Source organism: Amphibalanus amphitrite, unplaced genomic scaffold, assembly GCF_019059575.1.
Source record: "Amphibalanus amphitrite isolate SeventyFive unplaced genomic scaffold, NRLGWU_Aamphi_draft 001345F_arrow, whole genome shotgun sequence".
In the NCBI taxonomy this organism is placed as follows: domain Eukaryota; kingdom Metazoa; phylum Arthropoda; class Thecostraca; order Balanomorpha; family Balanidae; genus Amphibalanus; species Amphibalanus amphitrite.
The window spans coordinates 44,404-65,977 of record NW_024882838.1 but is presented as its reverse complement, the minus strand read 5'-3'; the positions used below and the strand labels follow the sequence as shown (position 1 = coordinate 65,977).

At 50.9% G+C, this 21,574-nt stretch overlaps 1 protein-coding gene across 1 annotated transcript in view; it reads right to left on the bottom strand.

The window, feature by feature from the left end:
* The window catches only part of LOC122372317 (serine/threonine-protein kinase MARK2-like), a gene marked incomplete at its 5' end in the record, with an annotated part of 32,859 nt that extends 13,658 nt beyond the window's left edge, over window positions 1-19,201 (bottom strand). The window contains 3 exons of the mRNA XM_043349386.1: window positions 3,027-3,085; window positions 15,036-15,202; window positions 19,073-19,201. Of these exons, the coding sequence (XP_043205321.1) occupies window positions 3,027-3,085; window positions 15,036-15,202; window positions 19,073-19,201 (355 nt within the window). The remainder of the gene's footprint in view (window positions 1-3,026; window positions 3,086-15,035; window positions 15,203-19,072) is intronic.
* Window positions 19,202-21,574: the final 2,373 nt, after the last annotated feature.

Sequence of the window (21,574 nt, the reverse complement as noted above, 5' to 3'; positions counted from 1 at the left end):
GATTATGCAAATGGGTATCATCAAAATCAATACGATATAATGTAGGTATGTGCGTTGCTTGCAATGTGCATACCAATTGTGCATTTTGCAATAATATTCCATAGTAGGGTGAATTTCAAATAAAATGTAGTAAGGACATTGAGCCCAAGACTAACATTATAGCAGTGCAATTAGATTAGCGATTATTTAGTGAAAAATGTCACGTCGGTACTGGCAAAAAAGTACAGAACACCAGCCACGCGTCCCATTAAGTGGCGGTAAAATATGTGGCAGAATAATTTGCTTTTAATTGCAACGGTAATTTATGCCATGAAAATAAGGCACGGCATGCAATTGTGGCATATTAGAAAACAAATAAAAATGAATGCTTAAACAAGCCTAAGGACATACATAGAAGAATAATAGCAAATAATTATCCAAAATTAGCAATAAAGTTAGCGGTGTGAGTACACGATAACTTAACCCGCGCACCGACGGGGGTCTGCGCCAACTTAGTACCGACGGGGGGGGGGGGGGCGGATGACCGCCCCCCCCTGAGATCTCGAGAACGAAGCAAGATAGCGACAAGCGGTAAACGGCATCGGATACGCACGGTCAAGATCTACAATTTTTACTAAGGTCATTTTCAGGTCAGGTCAAAGATGACGTCACAGGGGTCGAAAAAGTCAAAATGGCGGCGCTAAATATGGAGAGAGTTTTTCTCGAATAACTTTCGAATTAGTCAAGATAGGAACAAACTAAGGGCATCATCGTGATCCTCTCGTCGATCCGCATCGAATGATATATATGTTGACCTCAAAAGGTCAAGGTCAAAGGTTGACCTCAGGTCACGTGACCTCGAGGTCATCATGTATATCATTCGATGCGTCTTGACGAGCTGAACACAATGAGACCATCCACGCGTCTGTATCTTGTTCCTGTACGGAGTTATTGGCCAAACACCTTTGGTGACCTTTGATGACGTCACATGACCTCACAGCTGCCCAACAGCAAAACAGACCTCAAGGTAGTGAAGGTTGATCGTATATGAAGTCATGTATGGTATATGGGGCCATTCCGACCCGTTTTAGTGGTAAAAACAGGGAGTTGATTTTTCCCCCATTGACTTATAATGGGGAGGTCGCGAAATTGACCTGACCTTAGGTCACCGATATCAAAATTCCGAGATATAAAAATTGTAGCTACTAATGACCTAATAACATCCTGCGACTTTCAAAGGCCTCCGACATCTACTGTAGCTCTGGCACGGTGACAAAGTTGCAAAAAAGTGACTTGAGGTTGGGTCATTCAAAGTGACCTGGTGACCTGACCTTGAAAGGTAGGAGGTTCAAACTTCCACACCATGTGTAAAATTGATAAGGAAATAGTCATATCAAATTTCGCGGCGCTACGCGCCGCGGTTTTCCCGCTATTCGCGAAAAACCTCAGGGGGGGGGGGCGGATATCCGCCCCCCCCCCCCGTCGGTGCGCGGGTTAAACATATGATATGGGCTCCTACAACTTATGTATGCCATTAATTGTGCTCGTGAAAGGGTAAGTCCAAGTCAATTATGGTGATACTGTTACTATAATTAAGCAAGTAAACACTCGTAAGCATATTATAGGCATTAACGTACTGACCAACTCTGCCATCCCAGTCTCAATATTGGCTGCGCAGTGCACCTTTCAGTTTCCGACCTCATGTATGTAGTACGTTTCAGTTGGGACTGCGAGCTACCCTGGGGAAAACTGACACGCCCTGATCAGAGATACCGGCGCTCGCTAAACGGGCGTCCAGATTCCGCATGGCTCTCCTAGCTGTCGACTCTGAAACCTTACAAAATCGCCGCGGGAACGTGTGACCTCATGAACCGCCTCTTGTTAAGACCAGATCATCCATCTGCAAACTTGCGACAACGTTTATGGGAATCTCTTCCGGGAATTTATACTTTAATTACGAGGATGTAAAAGTGCATTACACAGCGTGGGTCTGAGCGTTACTCGTCCGATTCACAATCAGAGTCCGTATCACACAGTTTCGCCAATTAATGATGATAACGGAGATTGCCTCTGAAAAATGAAGCAATTACACATAGGTGGGGACGGCACCCGGTGGCGCTATACCGACCTTCCCCACGCTAACTCAGCCGGCAGCGGTAACTGAACTCGGTGGATAACTCAGCTCGTGGTAACGCGGCCGCAGAACAATCGCCGACAATGGCGCCGCACGCCCCAGAATGTGCTCGTTTGGACCGCAGTCGGGTGTCGGTCGCCATGTAATATGCTGCTATCTGCATTAACGTCTTTTAACGAGTTTAACGAGCTGGGACCTCGGGTAAAATATAACGGCCGGCCGGCGATTACGCATTATGCTAAACGCGTGACAATTACCGAGGCAGAAATTTGTTGTTAAGAATGACGCCGCAAATGGATGAAAGCCAGGCAAAACGACGCCGTTTGAGTGCTTTAGAGCGCGCGTTTGGCGGTTGTGACTGCTCCATTGTGGTCGCCGAGTGGCCAAGGGCGCAGAGTCTCATAACCACGCCGCAGTGTCGGCCTGAGGAGCTGGGATTGCTGTTCTAATAATGGTGGTCTGTTCTTACATTTGTTGAACCCATTTGCCACCGGGTTCAAAAAAGGGTATATTAGCAGCATACGAACTACTTGCCATAAGCAATGGTAACAAAATGTTAAATGAAACTAAAAATACTTGACCGCTTTGGCGTGTAAAATGAAGGGGATGGAATGCAGAAAAGTCTAGCTGCTTCAGGAAGGAAACACATTTTATAGTAAGCAGCATAAGAGTCTTGAGCAATTTACCGAGGCTATGCGGAAAAAATTGTGGATTATATGATTATACCCCTTTTATCTCTCAAAAGTTAAGAAGACTGTGTCATTTGCTGACCTGATGTGTTAACTATGTGTATCATTTACCTTAATTAGAGGCATTCATATAGGTGAATAGTCAGAATATCCAAACAAACGGCAATTAGAGGCTCCAAAACAAAATGTTTACGGACCAACGGCGCTCTCACGCTAGTACTTACCAACAATTTTTAGAACATCTTTGGTAGAGTTCAGCATAATGTTTTCCATCTTCAAATCTCTGAAAAGAAAGATATGGATAATTCAATGCTTTGCTATCGACTATCGCTTGTCTCTTTGTGAATTCGTTTAGCGTACCATAAGTAGCATAGCCTTAAACGTTAATTTATGTTCGAAAAAGTGAAGAGGTGCTTCAGCTTTTTCGGAAAACCTACTACGCTGATGCTGATGCTTATTTGCCTGTCAGCATTAGTACCAAAGCGTTTGGCCACCCTCGAAGGAAATACAGAAAGAATGAGAGAAAGAGGGAGAGAGAGGAAGAGAGAGAAAGAGGGAGAGAGAAAGGAGGAGAGAGAAAGAGGGAGAGAGAGAGGAAGAGAGAGAGAGAGAGAGAGAGAGAGAGAGAGAAAAAAAAAGAGAAAGAGGGAGAGAGAGAAAAAAGGGGAGAAAGAGGAGGAAGAGCATGAGAAGACAAAACAAATTACTTATACTTTCACGATGAAAAAACGGCTTACGCTGCCCAGAATTATTCAAGGGGTCGTCGGTAAGTAAGCCATCCGACAGCGTCAAAGGATCTCAGCCACTCGCATTGTAGACATGGCCCAATCCTATGAACAGTGAGAACATCGAATGTTAACCCGCGCCCTGCTGGGGGTCCTGGATTTCCACGCCATGCTGGGGGGGGGGGGGGTGTTTGAACACCCCCCCTTGTAACTCGGCTCCTGGGCCACGTAGCGATACGCGGAAGGCGGCGTTCGAAAGAGCGTAAAAAATAATGACGAAATCACTTCGGTCAATTTTTTGGTCAGGTCAAAGGTCAGGTCACCAGAGGTCATTGAAGGCAAAATTTCGCCGATTTCCAGGTCGAATGTCGAAAATTTCCAAGAAGGCAACGCATAACTCGGGAACCAATAGAGCTACAGCGCCGCGGAAAAGCGCATTCGATAGCTCTATTAACGCCCTTTCTGAGTAATTCTCTCAGATTTGACCTAACATCAACGGTTTTGCCTGCAGGGGGCAAAAACTGCAAAAATAGCCGATTTTTTCGAAAACAGTTTTTCTGCAATAACTTTTGACCCAAGCCTTGTACGAGCTTACTTTTACCGGCATCGTGTTCCTCTCGTCAAGACGCATCGAATGAACTATAACTTGACCTTGAAAGGTCAACTTGAAAATTTGACCTCAGGTCAAGGTCATGACCTGACCGGGAAGGGTCATGTTGCATGTCAGTCGATCCGTATCGTCGAGCTGAACACATCTAAGGCGTTTTCATCGCTCTAGCATGCCTCTATCAAAAGTTATTTGCGAAAAACTGTTAGATACCATTCGTGACCTAAGATGACCTCAGGGCATAAACAAGGGTCAAGGACACCATTTTCAAGTTCAGTGTGTCTAAACCACTTGTAATTCGGTGTTTGGGAGTGTTTATAATGTCTTTCATCCAAAAGAGGCGCATTTCAATTTTCTCCCATTGACTTATAATGGGGAGGTCGCAAAATTGACCTGACCTTAGGTCATCGATATCAAAATTCTGAGATAAACATTTTGTACATGCTATTGCTCTTAGCAATCGCTGAAAGTTTCAAAGCGATCGGTCACTCGGTGTAGCTATGACAGACATTGAAAGTTTTTATGAGGTGAGGTCACTTCAAGTGACCTGGTGACCTGACCTTGAATGACCTTGGTCTGAAATTTTCACAACATGTGTAGAATTGATGTATGATAAGGTGTACCAAAAACGGCGGCGCTCCGCGCCGCCGTTTTTGAGATATTCGCGAAAAACCACAAGGGGGGTGTTCAAACACCCCCCCCCCCCCAGCAGGGCGCGGGTTAAAAAAGTAGCGGTCTATCAGTTTTAAGCGCCAAAAGAAAATTAGACTCGTAAAACGCGAAGCTGCACTGTTTCTGAACCAACTCAATAAGTCTAGCATACATGGAACATGTGCAACATAGCGCGTCAGACCGCGACTTTTAGTGACTGTAAAACAAATTAGCTGCCTATCGCTAACATCATGTCTTATGTCCATTACAACAGTTCTACAGCAGTTGACTAAGATGTGATGTGTGTTTTGGCGAGAATCATTTACCACGTTTCCGTTCCGGGGCAATGGCGCCCGCCCCACCCGTGCCTTCCGACCCTTTGTCCAAAGCAACATCACGACTTCAATTTCAGTTCGTAATTACCTTGCCAGCCTTCCGAGAAAATTGCGTGTGAATTTGCCACAACGCAGCCGCGTGCGAGCCACTTTCACCCAAAACGGGAACACCGTGTCCCTCGTCTTAATTTCAGCTCGATAAAAATGACATCGTTGCTGATTTCATCGAGCGCAATGTGACATAAATGTGTGTAAAAGAGCGCAAATTCAATTAATTCATGTGGCATTAATTTCATGCCCCGCTCACTTAGTATTCATTACATTATGCCGTAATAACGTTCAGGCATTGTTTGCACAGACACAATTAAGTAGCAGAAAATAAAGAACACACACCGTGAGAAAGTTTCTTAGATGGAATGCCGTTCCTGTAAAAATGCGGGCCCAATCAAAGTTGTCTTTTTTATTAGTTTCCCTCCACAAAGTGGCTTTAGTAGAACAGCGGCGGTAAGTATTTGCGTTTTTCTCTTTTTGCAATTCGGTATTTGTTATTCTATGCAGCTAAAATGGAAAATGTAATGGAAAAAAATAAAATGGAAAATGGAAACGAGATTTCACGCAAATGCAAACAGTGCTAGCTTAAGAGATCATTATTACAGCCAAGATCGTATAGCGGAGGGAAGCTTGCGAGTTTCTCTCCTCGCCGTTAGATCCCTCCTCTCTTTTATCTAGTTTCTCTACTCTTGCCTCTTATCTCTGCCTCCCTCCCTCTTTATTGCCCCTTCTTCTTACTTCTCCTCTCGCATTCCTTCTCCACCCGGCTCCCTTATTCCTTTTTGTATTCATAACTCCGTCGAGCTCAATCGATAGCTTGCAGTGAGAAAATGCCTATTGTTCACCCCTTCATTATGTAAATGGCGGGGGGATATCTCATCAGGTTTTGAATTAGCTGCGATAGCAGAGGGTTAAGTGTCAATTTTTATGAGTTGGTAGAAGTCTGTGATCAATATTTTCACCAGTTTTTTATGTTCTATCGCCAGACCTATGCAGCCGACCAAAGGGCAAGTCTACCGTACCACCACTAGCACCATCGATATCGATGCTGCCCTCCACAGGCCCATGATACCGAACAGTTGAGTATCTTCCCTCAGTCGTTCACATCTCCTGCCGCCCATGGTTCCTCATGAGTCTTCCACCGTGTCACCTCTCCGGCGACCCTTCACTGCGCGGGTCCGACCCGCACCCCGTGGTGCCGACCTCCTTGGTGACCGGCCGGCGGCTCAGTGCGGCGCCTCTGACCGGAGCACGGGGGCACGCCTGCGCAGAGCTCCTCTATCGACCCGGCGTGACCTGCCGCAACGACCCTCCACTGAGCCCAGACCGTCCCTCCCCCGCCCCACCCCGCGCCAGCCTCCGACGGGGAGGGAAAAAAACGACGAGAAATCCTAGATCACAGACATTGGACGGAGCTATTCTCTGGTCGAGGGGAGGTAGTGAGTGCGTGGGGGTGGGGGGCGGGAGAGTCCACTGTGGGCCGCCGGGGGAGGCAGCACGGAGGGCGGAAGATGAACTCGTCCAGCGCCGGACGCTCGACACGTAGTGCGCCGCCCGAGGCGATGGATGACCTTGACACCGCAGCGTTTGCGAAGGTGGGGAGATGGCAACTATCGGTGCGTGCCTCTCCTCTCGGCCGGCACGGAGGATGCGGGGGCGTCTAGGCGACCGGTAAATAAGGCCACCCACCGAGAGCGCGACCCACATCGCCGCTGGCAAGGCCGTCCGAGCGGCCGCCAAGGACGTTCGGACGCGATCCAAGGTCTGCCGGCGCACGCCAAGGTCGCGGGGTTCGGCCGCCGGCCATCGATCGGTCACCCCGGTCGCCGTGTGCGTGACCTCAGGTGCGCACCAGTGACGTCAGCAAATGACGTCAGTAGAGGCTGAGGCAGCGCCGACCAGAATACCGGCCATTGACGCGGCCAGAGCAGTCAGGGCCCTGTTTCACCGGTGATAGCAGCACGCTGCTCTCAAATTGCGCGAGCTGACGTAATGTGATGACGTCATACTGCTGACGTAAGGGGCAATTCTGGCGCACGATTGCCGCAATATTGTTTTACGTCATCAGCTAAATGTTCGAAGTTAATGTCCAAATTTTTCCTAAACCCAACTTCTTTTAAATACATCATATTGAAAAAAATATATATCAAAAATATATATACTATCATGACTGCGTAAACTCTTACTTTTAGGCTCATACGTCACTTAATGCCGCCGCCAAGGTCGCGGCAATCGTGCGCCGGAACTACCCATGACGACAACAGTATGGCGTCACGACATGACGTCAGCTCGCGAAACGTGATAGCAGCTTGCTGCTATCACCGGTGAAACAGGGCCCAGATGTCGATCGCGAGCTTGAATGGAAGCCCAGATTGGATATTTGCAGAGGCCGCTGACCTGAGCGACCGGAATTGTACCGTTATTGTATTGAACTGAGTAGGTAAACGTTCACGATAAGTGCAAATTTTCATCAAATTCAGATAGAATTATTTATCATAGCGTAAAGAAGTTTTGTTCACAAACATTGAAACGAAATCGATGTGGTCTTCAGATCAATTCTAAGTGCTCAAATTGTGTCGCGTGAAGAACAGCTCTGGTGGTATACTAATGGCCATGAAATAAATTGTTCGGCCAGAATGTAGGTAAATACTCTTATTATTTCATCTGTCTCATGTTGTTCAAATGACGGTATTCAATAGACAAAAACATTTTCCCGATAGTTATGTTATCCCCGAATAGCTACGCCAAGTGTGCTGTGTACTGTTTAGATCGCATGCAGACCATAGAGATCTTATATACAAGATAAGATATAAGATATATAAGATCTCTATGATGCAGACGGCCCAAGTTTATTAAAACGGTAAGAGTTGAAATTGTTAAAGGGACTATCCCACCTTCTAAAATGTTGTTAAAACCAGTTAAATTGTGCCCGACTTTATAGATTGGATGACCAGGAATACGGTTCTGGCATTTAATTTTCATTAAACATCTTAGGCTTCCCATATTCCAAACACAAACTTTCAAATATGTGACGTCACAGCCCAAAATTACCTCCTTCCCCAGGCCACATTACTGCCATAAAGCTGATTCTTTTTACTCTGTAGGCACCACAACAAAGTTCAGACCAAGTTTTAAGCGATTTTTCAACGAACAAACCCATTTAAATCAGAATGACTAAACGAGGTGACGTCACACTAACGGTCGCTCCATGTTGAAGATAGGGCCTTGTACAAGGCCCATTTTCAAATGAAGGGAACGAATTTCTTCAACACCAAGAGGCCGCGGGGGTTGCAACCTAGATAGATAGTGGTTTCTGAACCTCGCCGCAAACTTGGCTATCTCAACTCAAACCCCATGTTAAAGGTGGGATAGTCCCTTTAACTCACATGATGCGAAGGATTGTCACCAAATGGTCTAGATTTAAATACGGATCACTGGCGATAGGGAGCACGGAGGCAGAACCGTCTGCCAAACCGCACGCGTCCAACCTCGGCCGGGCAACCGTCCCTGTCAGACTCAGCACCTCGGGTCAGCAGGTATAGAGCCAATGCATGGCCCTCCCGGGGAGGTCGAGATGTGACCCCGCCGGCCGAGCCGCCCGCCCACCCTAATGGCGGCGACGGGAGGCTCTAGTGCTGTGGCCGGGTCAGGCCGGACCGGGTCTAATGTCGGCTGATCGACTCAGTACCGAAGACAGTATCGCGAATGATTAGAGCCAATTTAGTGGGGAGCGAGGTTCGTCCTCGGCATATACCGGCGATGGAAAGCATACACCTCTAATGTCTGAACTTACAAAAGACAGAAGCCGCAATATTACTCGAAGCCGGAGCCGGAACCGTCAAAAACTTGTTAGTAGGTGCTGCTCCGCACCTCTGCTAGTAAATATAAGCAATAATGCTAGGCATAAGGCCAAACAGCCAATATTGAAACTCATATTTTCCTTCCCGAGGAGCATATTTCGTTCAGTAGGCACTCAGCCACTCGAAGTTCATGCTGACAGCATGTGTTTTATGTTAAACCACTCAGTGTGCCGTTTATTGAACGCACGTGAAGCGCCCTTCACACGGTTGGTTGTTCGTCTCGTCACTAGATGTCTCTGAGAGTATCAAATCTGAGCAGTGCCGAGTCTGAAGGCACAAACTAAAATGTAGTTTATTAAAAACGTCTGAGAGACGTCGATTCAGCAGCAAGGAAGCTGAAATTCAGTTCATGAAGCATCTTATTTACTAGAAAATCATTCACCGACGAAGAGCCCGATTATAGTGACCTCACAACAGCGGAACGGAAGCCTCTCAGTTGAACGGGTCGGTCGGGCGACACCATTGACAGCGAGCCTCGAATGCCTCTCATTTGTCGCCAGCCACACATCCTGTGTACGTTCTGCGCGGATCGCCGGCCTCTCGCGGAGGCCGGGACGTCGCAGCGCGCAGGTCCTGTTGACCGTCTATTAGCCGAGTTCGGCACCGGTGGCGCGCCGCCATCGTCCCAGTCGCGCCGTCAGCGGCGCGCTAACGAGTCCGTGCGGCCGGTCCGGCGCGCTGCGGCGGAAATGGCGCGCCGCTGCTGCTGACGCCGCCGCGCCGTGACAAACGAGACGACCCCGCGGCGCCGGCCGCCGCCCCCGGGGCCACCCCGCCGCCGACACCCCGACTGACTCACCGAGCTGGACGGCCGACGTACTTAGCAGCGAGCAGCTGAGTGCATGTTAAATGGATGTGGAAAATACATGCTTAGCTTCAATATCTTTAAATATTTTCAGTTATATTTCGTTGCATTCAGATAAAAGCTTTTGATCCGTTGCGGCTTTTCATTTCGGACTCGGGCCGCCTGGGGCGTTATTGTTCCGTCTGCTGCTGCTACTGTCGTCTGGCCTGGTCACTCTCCCTGTTGACAGCGCAGCTACGAAGCTGGACAAGCATGCTGAAAGGCTTCACTTCATCAAGGGCCAGACGGAGGGTGCCGCCGCCGACAGTCCACTCAGGGCGGAGTCCACGCGGGGAGACCGGCAGACCTGGCCACTGCTGGCAGATATTTCTGCACTGGTCGGGCGTCTGCTCCTAGCACACCACATCCGGGTACAGGCACACCATGAAAAAAAAAACACCCATCAGGAACTAAGTGGACCAATTTATATCTGGATGACATCTCTTCCGGGAGTCGCTACAGCGCACCCCTTTGCGGTGGCCCAAGGAGGGCATCGACACGGCGTCCCCGTCGGGCGGTTTTCCGTCCGTCAGCTCCCGTTCGATCACGTCTTCTGGGTGCCGTGGGAGCGGCGGGGGACGCCCCACCCCCCGGTCCGTCGTCTCGGTCCACGGGAGGGCGCCGTGGCCTGCGGTGGCGCGCGGTGGTCGGCCGTCACGTCTCGGGCCGTGACAGGTCGGCCATTAGTGGGACCGCCCCGCGTCCCCGGTCCGGCCGGCCCGCGGGCCGCTCGTGAGGCGCCGGAAATGAAGCATGTCCGACAGACGGGCGGTGGGCCGTTTTTGCGCTGTCCGCACGCACACCGGAACCCGTTCATGACACTGTTCGGCGCGGCCAGCTGACCCGGCGCCCGTAAAAACGGGGCGCTGGACGGGAGCTGCATGTCACCGCCGGAGCAGCTCCGTGACACGGCGACAGCGGACGTCCGGCCCACGGCGGCGCAGACACACCGCTCCGGGGCGCATGAACGGAGTGGTTACGGTGGACAGCGGGCATTACATGGTCACCACAGTCGGCAGACAGTGGACACTAAATCCATCAGTGCTGAACACGCAAAGTCGGATGATACTATTTGTCGCTGCTCCGTCAAAAATAAACAGCAATCCCGTGCAAATCATTCCCAAAGCTGATCTTATGACGAAGAAAATATTACAGCTAACGTCCAACAGACATTCAGATAGGAAGATTAGCCCATAACAACAAAACTCACATTGCCTTTTCTCATCACGACGAAGCCCCGTCTTCTCCAATACAAACACGCTACCTCTCCTTAAAAACTTTATCAGTCACGTTTCCGTCTGGATTATGGTAAACTCTCAATCATTTTTTGTAATCAAAGCCCGATGAGTCTATTTCCCGGCGGGTAATAAGCTCCGAGCCGAGCGTCGAGCGCGGCGCGAGAGGCGGCGACCGACAAACAGGACGTCGAGATTGATGACTGAGCGCTGACAAAAACCGGGCGCGATGTTCGCCGTCGGCTATTGGGTGGTGCTGGAGGCGCGCAGATAACGCCGACTCCGATAGAACGCCGACCGGCGCTCAACAGCTGTATTTTCGGCACATCGCCCACCTATACAGACATCTCATACTCACTGAGAGTGGCCAATCATGGGCCGTAGAACAAGACGGATCACGGCGCACCCGGTGCTATCACGTGTGGATCGACGGCCCAGTGTCCAGTCCGGCCCTCCCGAGCAGCCGGACAGTCGTCGGCACCCGCCGGCAGACAGGTCCGCTGGCGCGGAAGGACGCCCTCTTATTTATTAGGCTCGTTTGCATAGACGTGCTAGCGTCCGCGGCGGCGACTGGGGGCGGCGGGGAGGAGCAGCGAGGGTGGAAGGGGAGGAGCACGGCGGTAACGGGGGTGGTTACAGGTCCAGAGCGAGTCACGGATCAGTGGCAGGTAGGCGGGCTCACTCTCACACTTCCAAAAACAATATGCAACCAGTCAATCGCCACACGTTAAGTTCGGTCAAAAAGATTCGGGAAGTGATAAATCAATATGAATCTACCCAGAGAAAGTGATAATGCCGGAAACTTCAGCTGCCGGGATTCCGAAAATGTATTCCACAAAAGTATCGATTCATCATCCAAAATCATGTGCTTAGATATAATTTGGCACGCCAAAGTGCTGCCTCGTCAGCTTACCTATGGATAGAAGTTTGCGCGAACTGAATGCATAAAAATTCTGTTCCAAGTTCCCATGATCCTATTATCAGCAAATTTTGTCACGCCATGCTTTAAAAAAAACAGCAACCATGATTGACATTGTATGTGATAGTCGTCATGTACCCGGCAGATTGGCTAACCGAACGCGCAATACTGACTCGGGATTCTGACGTCATAAATTATTGGCACAAAAAGGCAAACTCCCCTCCAACGCAGCCTCTGGCTTTGTTTCCATTATTAATGAGTGGACAGGACAATCGGAGTTGTTTTTCTACAACTGGAAAATATCACTTTTATCACTTTAACTACCCACCCATAATGAACACCCATTCCCGGAAAATTGATAGATTGTGCGGTCTCACAGTTAAGCTTTTTCTGGCAGGCTGCGAAACCCTAATTACCTTTTAACTATCGCTTGATAAATTGCGGATGTGTTATTATCTATAGAGCGACCCCAACAGTTATTTTTGCTGTTGTCAAGCTACCCCAGAAAAGCCGGCGATATTTAGCGAGAGTGTGGGAATTGACCGACCAGGACCGAAGAAGTGGACCGAAGTTCAGAAACTCATTAGAACAGCATCAGCAATCAGCTTTAACTAGAAAAAACAGCAAAAAAAAAAAACGTTCCAGGAATAACGGAGCATGTATTTAGTTCAGTGTTTAACGCTAGCGTGCTCGAAGGACAGAAGCCAAAATTACGCACCATTGTGTCAGACTTGTCTTGCTTTCATGATGGCGTTCTAAGCGGAAGCTACCGGCATGCTGAATCACCAGCTGGCAGCTGGTGAATCACCAGCTGGCAGCTGCAGCCAATGGTTATCCAGCGAGTTCAGGGAGAAGACAACCTTTCCGGACGACAGTCCGGAAAGGCCTATACGAATTAAGCCTGACGAACGGTCAGCACAGCCAAGTCTTAGCGTCATGCTTCATCTGTTTGTCGGATTAAATGAGACGCTGACTAATAGCCGTCCGAGAAATATATCGCACAAGATATCACTGTTGCTCACCTAGCAGCTAGGCCCGGACCGCGCCCGTTTGCGCCACTCTGCCGCACTGCGCCAATTTCGGATAAAACCGGCTCGTGTCTGTATAGGTCGACGGAGAAAACACTGTCCGTAGATGGTCGACGAAAAGAACAGTAACTTAAGCAACCATGCACGATTCTAGTGAATGGGACTGTCTGCAACCACACGATCGAGGGTCGACCGACAGATCAGTGAGCGACCAGCAACGGTTGACGAACAGAACAGCGGATAGAATAAGAACAGAAAACAACGGTAGAAGACGATCAGCGAACATCAACGATCGACGAGCAGAACAGTCGGCGACCAGAAAGGGTCGACAAATAGGACATCGACCATCGGGGCCCGGCGTAGGTATACAGGACAGCCAGCGACCATCCAGGACCGACTTACCGGGGGAGGAAGACAGCCATTCCGTTGACGAGCGCCACCGTAATCGATCTTGATGGCTGACGAATTGCCGAAGCACTTACCGTGATATCCACACTAACGGTCGGCGGCGGCGCCCCCTGGATACAGGCCGGGCCGACCCCCGTCGATAGAGACGGAGCGCCAACAGCGGTGATCCAATCGGATGTGACAATATGCGATTGCTCCCTCGTGAAGAGCCCCGAAGGCGAACAATCTTGTAGATACACTGCATTGCAGTTTGCTGTTGCTAGGAGTTTCGTTTTTGTAGCCGATTTTTTCTTTGAGTAGGATAGGAGCTATCGAAAGATAAAGCTTGTGTAGGGCAATGATATTCTAGGACAACGACACAAGAGGCAGGAGGTGCCTGGTGATGGCCAAAGACAATGACATTGACCACGACGGCGTAAGATATATCTAATTATCTATGCTAAGGGAGAACTCCAGTTTAGCAGGATGAGAGCTGATAAGCTTACCTTGTGCCGTTGATAGCAGACCTAAAACGAAAAAAGTAATGGCAAACCACATAAAAAATGAAATACCAACGGCATAAAATGAAATTATATGTTCTCACTTTTTAGAATGCACTGGCTCTCCGCCCCCTATATTGTATTCAGATCCTGACCGATGACCGCGGCCATACCGGACCACCCCGGGCGGAGGCCGTCACAGTCGCGACGGTCGCGACTTGGGTCGTACATTCATACATTCACCGTCGTCCAGCGCTTCCTCCGGTCACGTAGCCAGTTAAATCAGTGGCGAGCACCACGTCCGCATCGATCCCACACCCGCCTCCCTATCCGAGTCCGCTGCACTCTGCCCCAATATACTGTCAGACGCCTTATCAAGTTAAACAGAGCGCCGGCCAGTCACGCCAGTAAAACACCTCGTAAAAAAACTTCCCACTTACACCGGGACGCCGGCAGTGGCGGTACGTCGCGACGAACGGACACCGCCGCGCTGGCGGAGTCTGATAGCTGCTCGATGGAGCCCCGGCCGGGACAGCGCGCACTGCCCCCCCCCCCCCTCCCCAGGTCGTCCGCCGGCCGGCCGGACCTATCAAACGCTATCACCGGCGGCACACTGTCGTTGAGGCTTATCTGGCGCACTGCGCCGCCAGGGGACGGCCGGTGCGGCGATAACGACGCGTCGTCTGACCAGTGCGCCACCGTCGCCGCAGCTGCGCCAAGAACGCAGACGGCGGCTGTGGTAGATGATATAGTTGGAGTCCGACCGCAGCCCAGGCTGAAGTTTGTCAGCCAACTAGCAAACCCGCTCCAGATATGTTGCTCGGTTGACTAAAGGAAATTTCTAAATCACTGAACAATGAAAATCTACCCAGTGCTGTAAATAAAATACAGTCCGGCTATTCACAAGCCTGTAGGTCATATAGATACCTACTGTGCAATTAGCGTCACAAATGTTCTTGCGCCGATCTTATTAAATTTCCTCGTATTGCATATTTACAGTTAACACATTTCTTCATATATGTATTTGAGGCATCGAAATAATACAGAACGCCGTATGGATGTAGATTGATAAAATGCTGGCACTGACTGACCTGTGAATGATCCCTCGGCCGTGCATGTAAGTGAGTGCCGAGACCAGCTGACGGCAGAAGGGTCGGGCACGGCCCTCAGGGAAGCGCCGCTCGCGCTGAGCCTTGACCAGCGAGCAGAGGTCACCGCCGGGGGCGTACTCCATCACCAGGCAGTAGAGGTGACCCGACTGGAGGTCACACAGACACACAGAGGTCAGCTCAGGTCAGGGACTCAGGTCACCACCAGGCAGTGGAGGCAAACCGTTTGGAGGTCGTACAGACACACAGAGGTCAGGTCAGGTCACGGTAGTAAGGTTACGTCACGTCTGACGCGTACTCCGTCACCAAACAGTATAGAGGTGACTTGATTGCACAACATTGGCATCACATTTGAGGTGTCAGATCAAGTCAAGGCAGGTCAGGGGACGAGTCCCAGATTTTGACGTTGCATGCGATGACAGCACAGCACTTGTGGTCAATCAAACATACAGCATCAGAGCGATCAGTTGGGTTTTTGTGTACGTTTTGTTGCACAGCGTTCAAAACAACATTTTGGAGTGTCATGGTTCACTTTAAATTCAAAAGATCGAGCTTGATAAAAAGTGTTATGGAAATATATAAATAGCTTGGCGGAATGATGGTGACGAAACTGCTCCTGTTGAAAAACAAAATAATTGGAAACACCTTACCGCCCAATGGTTATATTCTAGCCCAAAATCAAAGCCCAGCTTCTTGAAACTCTTACCAAACTTTACCTTTCAGCGCCGAAAACTTAGTCGACAAACTACTCGGCTGGCCGACTGCGCCACAACACTCTCCAGCATTTTTTCTTCAACTTCCACTTGATTAATCCGCTTATTTTTGTTCTCCGGCGCACAAACACGCATCAGCCGCGGCAGCCGAGTTCCCGATCGCCTTTTGAGAGATTATAGATGTATCAATCACGCGGCGCGGCTCGCTATGGCCGCCAGCCGCGCTCCAATTCATCTCCATCGGTACGTGCGAGCCGGCGGACCCCAAAGCGACGCGGCGCCGCGCAACATTCGCCGCCGCGCGCCGCGATTGAATAAAAAAGTTGCGCCGTCGTCTGGCGGAAAACTGTTAAACCTCTCGACGCCGTCACACGCTCCTTTGCGTGCCGGATGAGATGACAAAGTTTGCCAATGAAACGCGGAAGGAATACGAACGGGCCCATATGAGACGGATGGACGGACGGACGGACGGGCGGACAGGAAAGCAAGTCACCGCCACCCGTCAGCGGAAACGACCGACTGGCTGTCTGAGGAGGAACAGCAGCACTGCTCGACCAAAACAAGTGCTCTAGAGCATGAACGACTGCCGTCCTCCGAAACTGACTGTAGGAATCATGGACTAGAATTCATCATGAGTACCAAGGCCTGTGGGAATTGTTGCAATTGGCTTTCACCCGTGTATTTCTCTTGCTTTATCATGTCTTCTCCTTTCCCAGCGTATTGTCTTCAAAAAATAAACAAAATGCCGCTGCTTCTCCGGCAGAGGCACTGTGGGATTGTTAGGCCGTCGGATGACACGACTCGGTCGCTTGAGAGGAACTCTGCGCGGAAAAGAGAGGGGGCCGCCGTACCGCAGCTGGCGCTGCGTGACACGGCTGCACACGACACCTCTCCCGCAGCCATTCGTCACCTACACGGCACGGCACTCCCTACCGACAGCAGCCAAAAACATCTGTAAATCCATCCGCGCACCGCTTCTTTTCCACGTGCCTTTTCAATTCCGCGCTTCAAGCCACCTTTTTGCCGGCGACTAGCCGAGCTCCAACCGTAAAGCATATCGGGATAAACGGTTATTGGATCTGTCAAAATGAATGCTGAAACTCATCTATTTGCGTCTAATGCAGACTTTAAACACGATACTCCCCGATGGTAGAAGAAGCGCGACAACAAAAACAGTCTGGATCAGAGGTGGGTCGGCAAAAACCGGGCCGGGAGCTCTCTGACAAATCGTGTGCCAAGGCGGTGGCGAAGTCCCCTCTCCGTCCCTACGCCACAGACGAGTCGCTATTCCCAGAGAATAGACCTCGGAGCGTCGTCAATATCTATGCAGCCATCCAGGGCGGTGAGACCCGCAGAGGACAGGCATGACTCAGCAGCGATGCAGCTTGCGACGGGAAAACGCGACAAATGGTGAAATGTTAAACAGAGCAGAGACATAAATGAAAACACTTCATAAAGCCGGCACAAGCTAACGCCGGCAAGTGCGCTACACGACTGGTAAGTACAGGACGTGAATTTCAAAAGCTCTGTGAAGTTGAAGTCAAAATGTGTCGCATACTGCCCTAATTCCCTTACCACCGAATGCCTTCTGACGGTTAGCGGCATAGCTTTTCTCAGCGACAAATGCCTCAGAATGGCACCTCCCAGCATGTAGTTCGTTTTAGGACGCCATTGCCAAACGAAGGAAGGCAAACGAAGCATATGGGTCGGCTCTAAACTCGTCTTTAAAACTAATTTAATTGCGATTTCACGAGAACGGGTTCAAAGGATCGCCAAAGAGGTCGCAGTCTATCTCACTTTTACTGGGCGTCTCTCCCCAGATGGACAATTTAGTCATCCATTGTACGGACGTTTAGGAGCGACGTAAAACTCCTGAGGCGCTCGTTTTTGTCGGACCGGTTTACGATCGGCTACCGTGGATAGCCTGATTTGAAAAGAGCGGTTCCCACATGAATTCGTTCAAGGTGCGGTCGTTACTGTTTTTGCCGGCTCCCATTTTGTGCCGGTCGTTCCGCAGAATACGGTCTCCCGTAATAATTAGATGGTTCTGGCTGATGTAGTTATCCAATGATGATACCGGAGCAACTCGCGAGCACATACACCCACCTGCATCAGCAGACACATTAACTATAAAAGATGCACCAGTTTTTCAGCGCTCAGTATACCCACGGTTGGGCTCATGCCTGACGCCTCCGTGATCTAGACACTCTGTTGGCTGAGTAAAGGCCGATCGCCCACTGGTGGCAGTTCCTGCTCCTGGAACCCTCTCCCTCGCTCTCTCCGGCATCTGTCTGCCCTCGCCCAACGCCTCTTAGCCGGGGGCCGCTAAGTTGCCATTCACATGAAGGCATTCAACCGACTCAAGAAACAATTGAATACGCATGATTAAAACGTGCATTGTGATTATGGAAGTTAGTTTTAGCCGTCCCATCAGATAAGGCTGATAAATTTCATGACACAGCAAATGTCTGAAAGTGTAAAATCGCAGATCACGAAAGAAAAACGGGTCCTTTTCCATCTCCAGTCGGCAGTCGGCACAGAGTTCGTGGATCCCAGCTCCTCCGTCCACTGGTGGAGGGACTTTCCAGAGAGGCTCCAGTCGGAACTGGCCGGCGGCGGCGGCAGAATCAACACGGCTGTGTGCCGGCCGGCCGGCAGTGCAGTGGCCACGCCGTCCCCCGGCCGATATTGGCACACAGAGTTGCCGGCGGCCGATAGACGATTTACGGCGCCGTATATTTCTCCGTTTGAGGTCCGTTTGACTGGCGCTGCCGGGTCGGCCGCCGCCCACCGTCGGTGCCCCGGCAGAGCGGCCGGCCGCGCGCGCTAAATGAAATACAGTGAGCGGCGGCGGCGGCGACCCGGCCGCGGGCGGCGGCCGTTAATGGGTTCCCGGGCGGCTGGCCGCCACTCCGCTCCTGGCCATTGTCTCCTGGTTATGGATGGCGTCGCACGGATAAAAAGCCGGCTAGCATTAATATCTGGAGACGGAGTGCAATAAAAGACAGCTGCCCGACGGCGGCGGCCGCGCACGATGAGGAGGGGAGCGGGCCGCACGCAGTTATCACCCGCGGTCAGCCGATGTAAAGTAGCGGGGTGCAGATCACTGCCGCCCAGTCGGCCTCAGTCGCCACTCAGTCTCAGAGGCGGCCTCTGAAGAGTGGGTGTCACGCTACACCCACCGGCCAGCCGTTACCCACCGGTGGGCACATTTCGTCCCGGGATACCGGTGATTGAAAGGTACTGGACACGCGTTACGACGCGGGGAAAGTCCGAGCCAGTGAGCTGTTTGTGGGCCTCTCTCACCATCATCGTCTCGTAGAGTCGGACGATGTTGGGGTGTCGCAGTCGGGAGAGCACCTTCACCTCTCGGCCCAGGTTCCGGCGGACATACTCCTCCTTCACCTTGTCCACGTCGATGATCTTGATCGCCACCTGAAAAAGAACAGAAAGCAAACTTGAGTAGGAAGCACACACTCCACAGGCATCAGCACGATTAACGAGCGAACCAGATGTTTGTTAGTCCCCACAGGTTCCAATTGGCTTACGATGCATGATAAATAAATGTTCGTCTCAAACGCGTCTTGTGTCTAGCAGCGGCAGCAACTTCGCTAGTAATACGCTTTCACTTTGTTAATGTAAAATGTATCCGACGATCTATTATGGTTGTGATGCAAGTCTCCAAAACTCTGGCATGTGAGGGCTGGCACACTTATATGAAACATTCTGCCTGTGACAGTATTTTCCAAAACTGTTTTCGCGTTGCAGCTGCTGAGTAACTTCCTCGTAATCTTGGAAAACGGCATATAAGTGCCTAATTAATCGTGTTGAACGGTTTACTTCTTAGCTGAATGACTAATTAACGGGCGCAAATGGCGTCTGCTTATTTTCAGAAGCCTCATATTGACTCGTTTTATCGCGATCACGAGTGCTTATGTTTACTTTCAGCTGTATCTCGGCGAGCTTAAATCCATATTTCGCCGGCCCACAACTCTGTTATCGACGCTCGTAAGGGGCGCCGGAAAAAAGTGAGTGATGATGCGTCCCGGTGATGTTTTCGACGGCCAGTGGCGGCGCAGAGAAGCGGAATCTTCGCCACAGCGAGGCACGGGCATCTTTACGGCAGACAGGGACCTGCAGACAGGGGACCGATTGCTGCTGCCCGGGACCCGGACACCTGGTGACTATGTCCGGAGGGCTGCTCGGCGGGCTGCTGGCGGGGCCGTCGTGACCTGTGGCCAGGTGGTTTTATTTTGCACTTAATTTTCGTGTTAATATTTCCTTTTTTGTGTGTTTATTTGTGTTTATGTTTTGTGGGAAAGGCGCTTTGATTTAAGCATTTTGCTTTTGCGCCGATCCGCGATTATTTTCTCCGATGTTTTTTTTTTTGTTCTTGGTTACCAAAATACACAACTGAACTGAACTGAACCGTGGACGGACAGACTTCCCAAACTAACAGCAGCGGACCGCACCGACACCTCGACATCAGGAGACCGTTACATGCTTCTAGCAATAGGCAAAGGCCGTGTATGAAAAACTTCCGACTAGCGAGCAAATAGACGATTTCAATAAAAAAAGCGGAGAAAATTAATGACGAAAGCCCTGACACATGACAGCCAACATCGTCTAGCACGGAACTGAGAGCAAACAGGAGTCTCCCGCAGTCCTCCCGTAAGCCTCTCATCGCCAGCGGGATCCTCCGGGCCGCGGGAGCATCCACCACCGAGCTGTCCTCGCCGCGTCCTCAGTCAAGCAGGTCGTGATGGATAATGCAGCATTATCTTTCCGGCGAGCTGACGGTAGTGGCGGAACTGAAGCGGCACGAGCATGGACAAAAGAGCCACTCAGTCGCCGGCCACGGGCCGTCCGTCCCTCGCTGCAGCGTCTCGGGGACTACGAGTGGACACCGGCCGCGGCCTCTCCTCGGCAGCTTCCAGACTGACAGACGGTTGGGGATATCATAGAGGCACGAACAGGCTCTGAGGCGAACAGAAGAACTGGTGGGTCCGGCTATGGCAATGATGGCACACATCGTGTTTGCAGGGAGCCAGTGGAAGCTATTTAGCTACATTGTATAATCGACAGAAACCACATCTCAGTAAGACTATTGCCACTAAGATCTTACAACGCAGCCTTGGTTGATAGCTTTCAGAGTCGTCTGACTGCCCTAGTGGTCTTCGTTCAGCTCTGTGCAGCAGCTCGGCAGCGCTGGGCGGCGCCCGGTGCCATCTTCATTAGCCGGCGCGTCTGTTTTTCCCGGGTCAGAGGTGGCCGCGTACGGCTCTGACCCCGACTGACCGCAGTGAATCTCAGCTGAAGGCTGGCTACGCCCAGAACGCGCCGCCGTGCCGAAAGTGGGCCAGTTTGCAGCACGTTTCCAGCGGCCCAAACTGCCGGCGCCGCGGCCACTCTCCGCTCGGAACTGCCCGTGACCGATGGTCAGAGAAAGCTCCCACTGAACACGGGAAAGACGGCGAGCACGGCCCCGATCAGCCGGCATCCCACCGAAGTCCCGGGTCGCTAAACACGGGACACATCTCAATCAGCCAATCGGCCGGTCGGCTGTCACCCGTTAGCCGATTGGCTTTGGCAGCTCAGCGCACCAGTAACAAGTTGTTTTGCTAAAGCTGAAAAATATAGCTCCCACGGGTGGCAAATTTATAGTCTCCGATACGTCTCAGGATTGAGCGCTTCCAAAATTCCTCGCCGCTCTCGGCTGGCCAGTACATACATAGATCTTCCCGCGACAGCCGGGACGCACGCCCCCCATTGAGAGCAGTCGATTCGGCAACGGCAGGAAAAAACAAC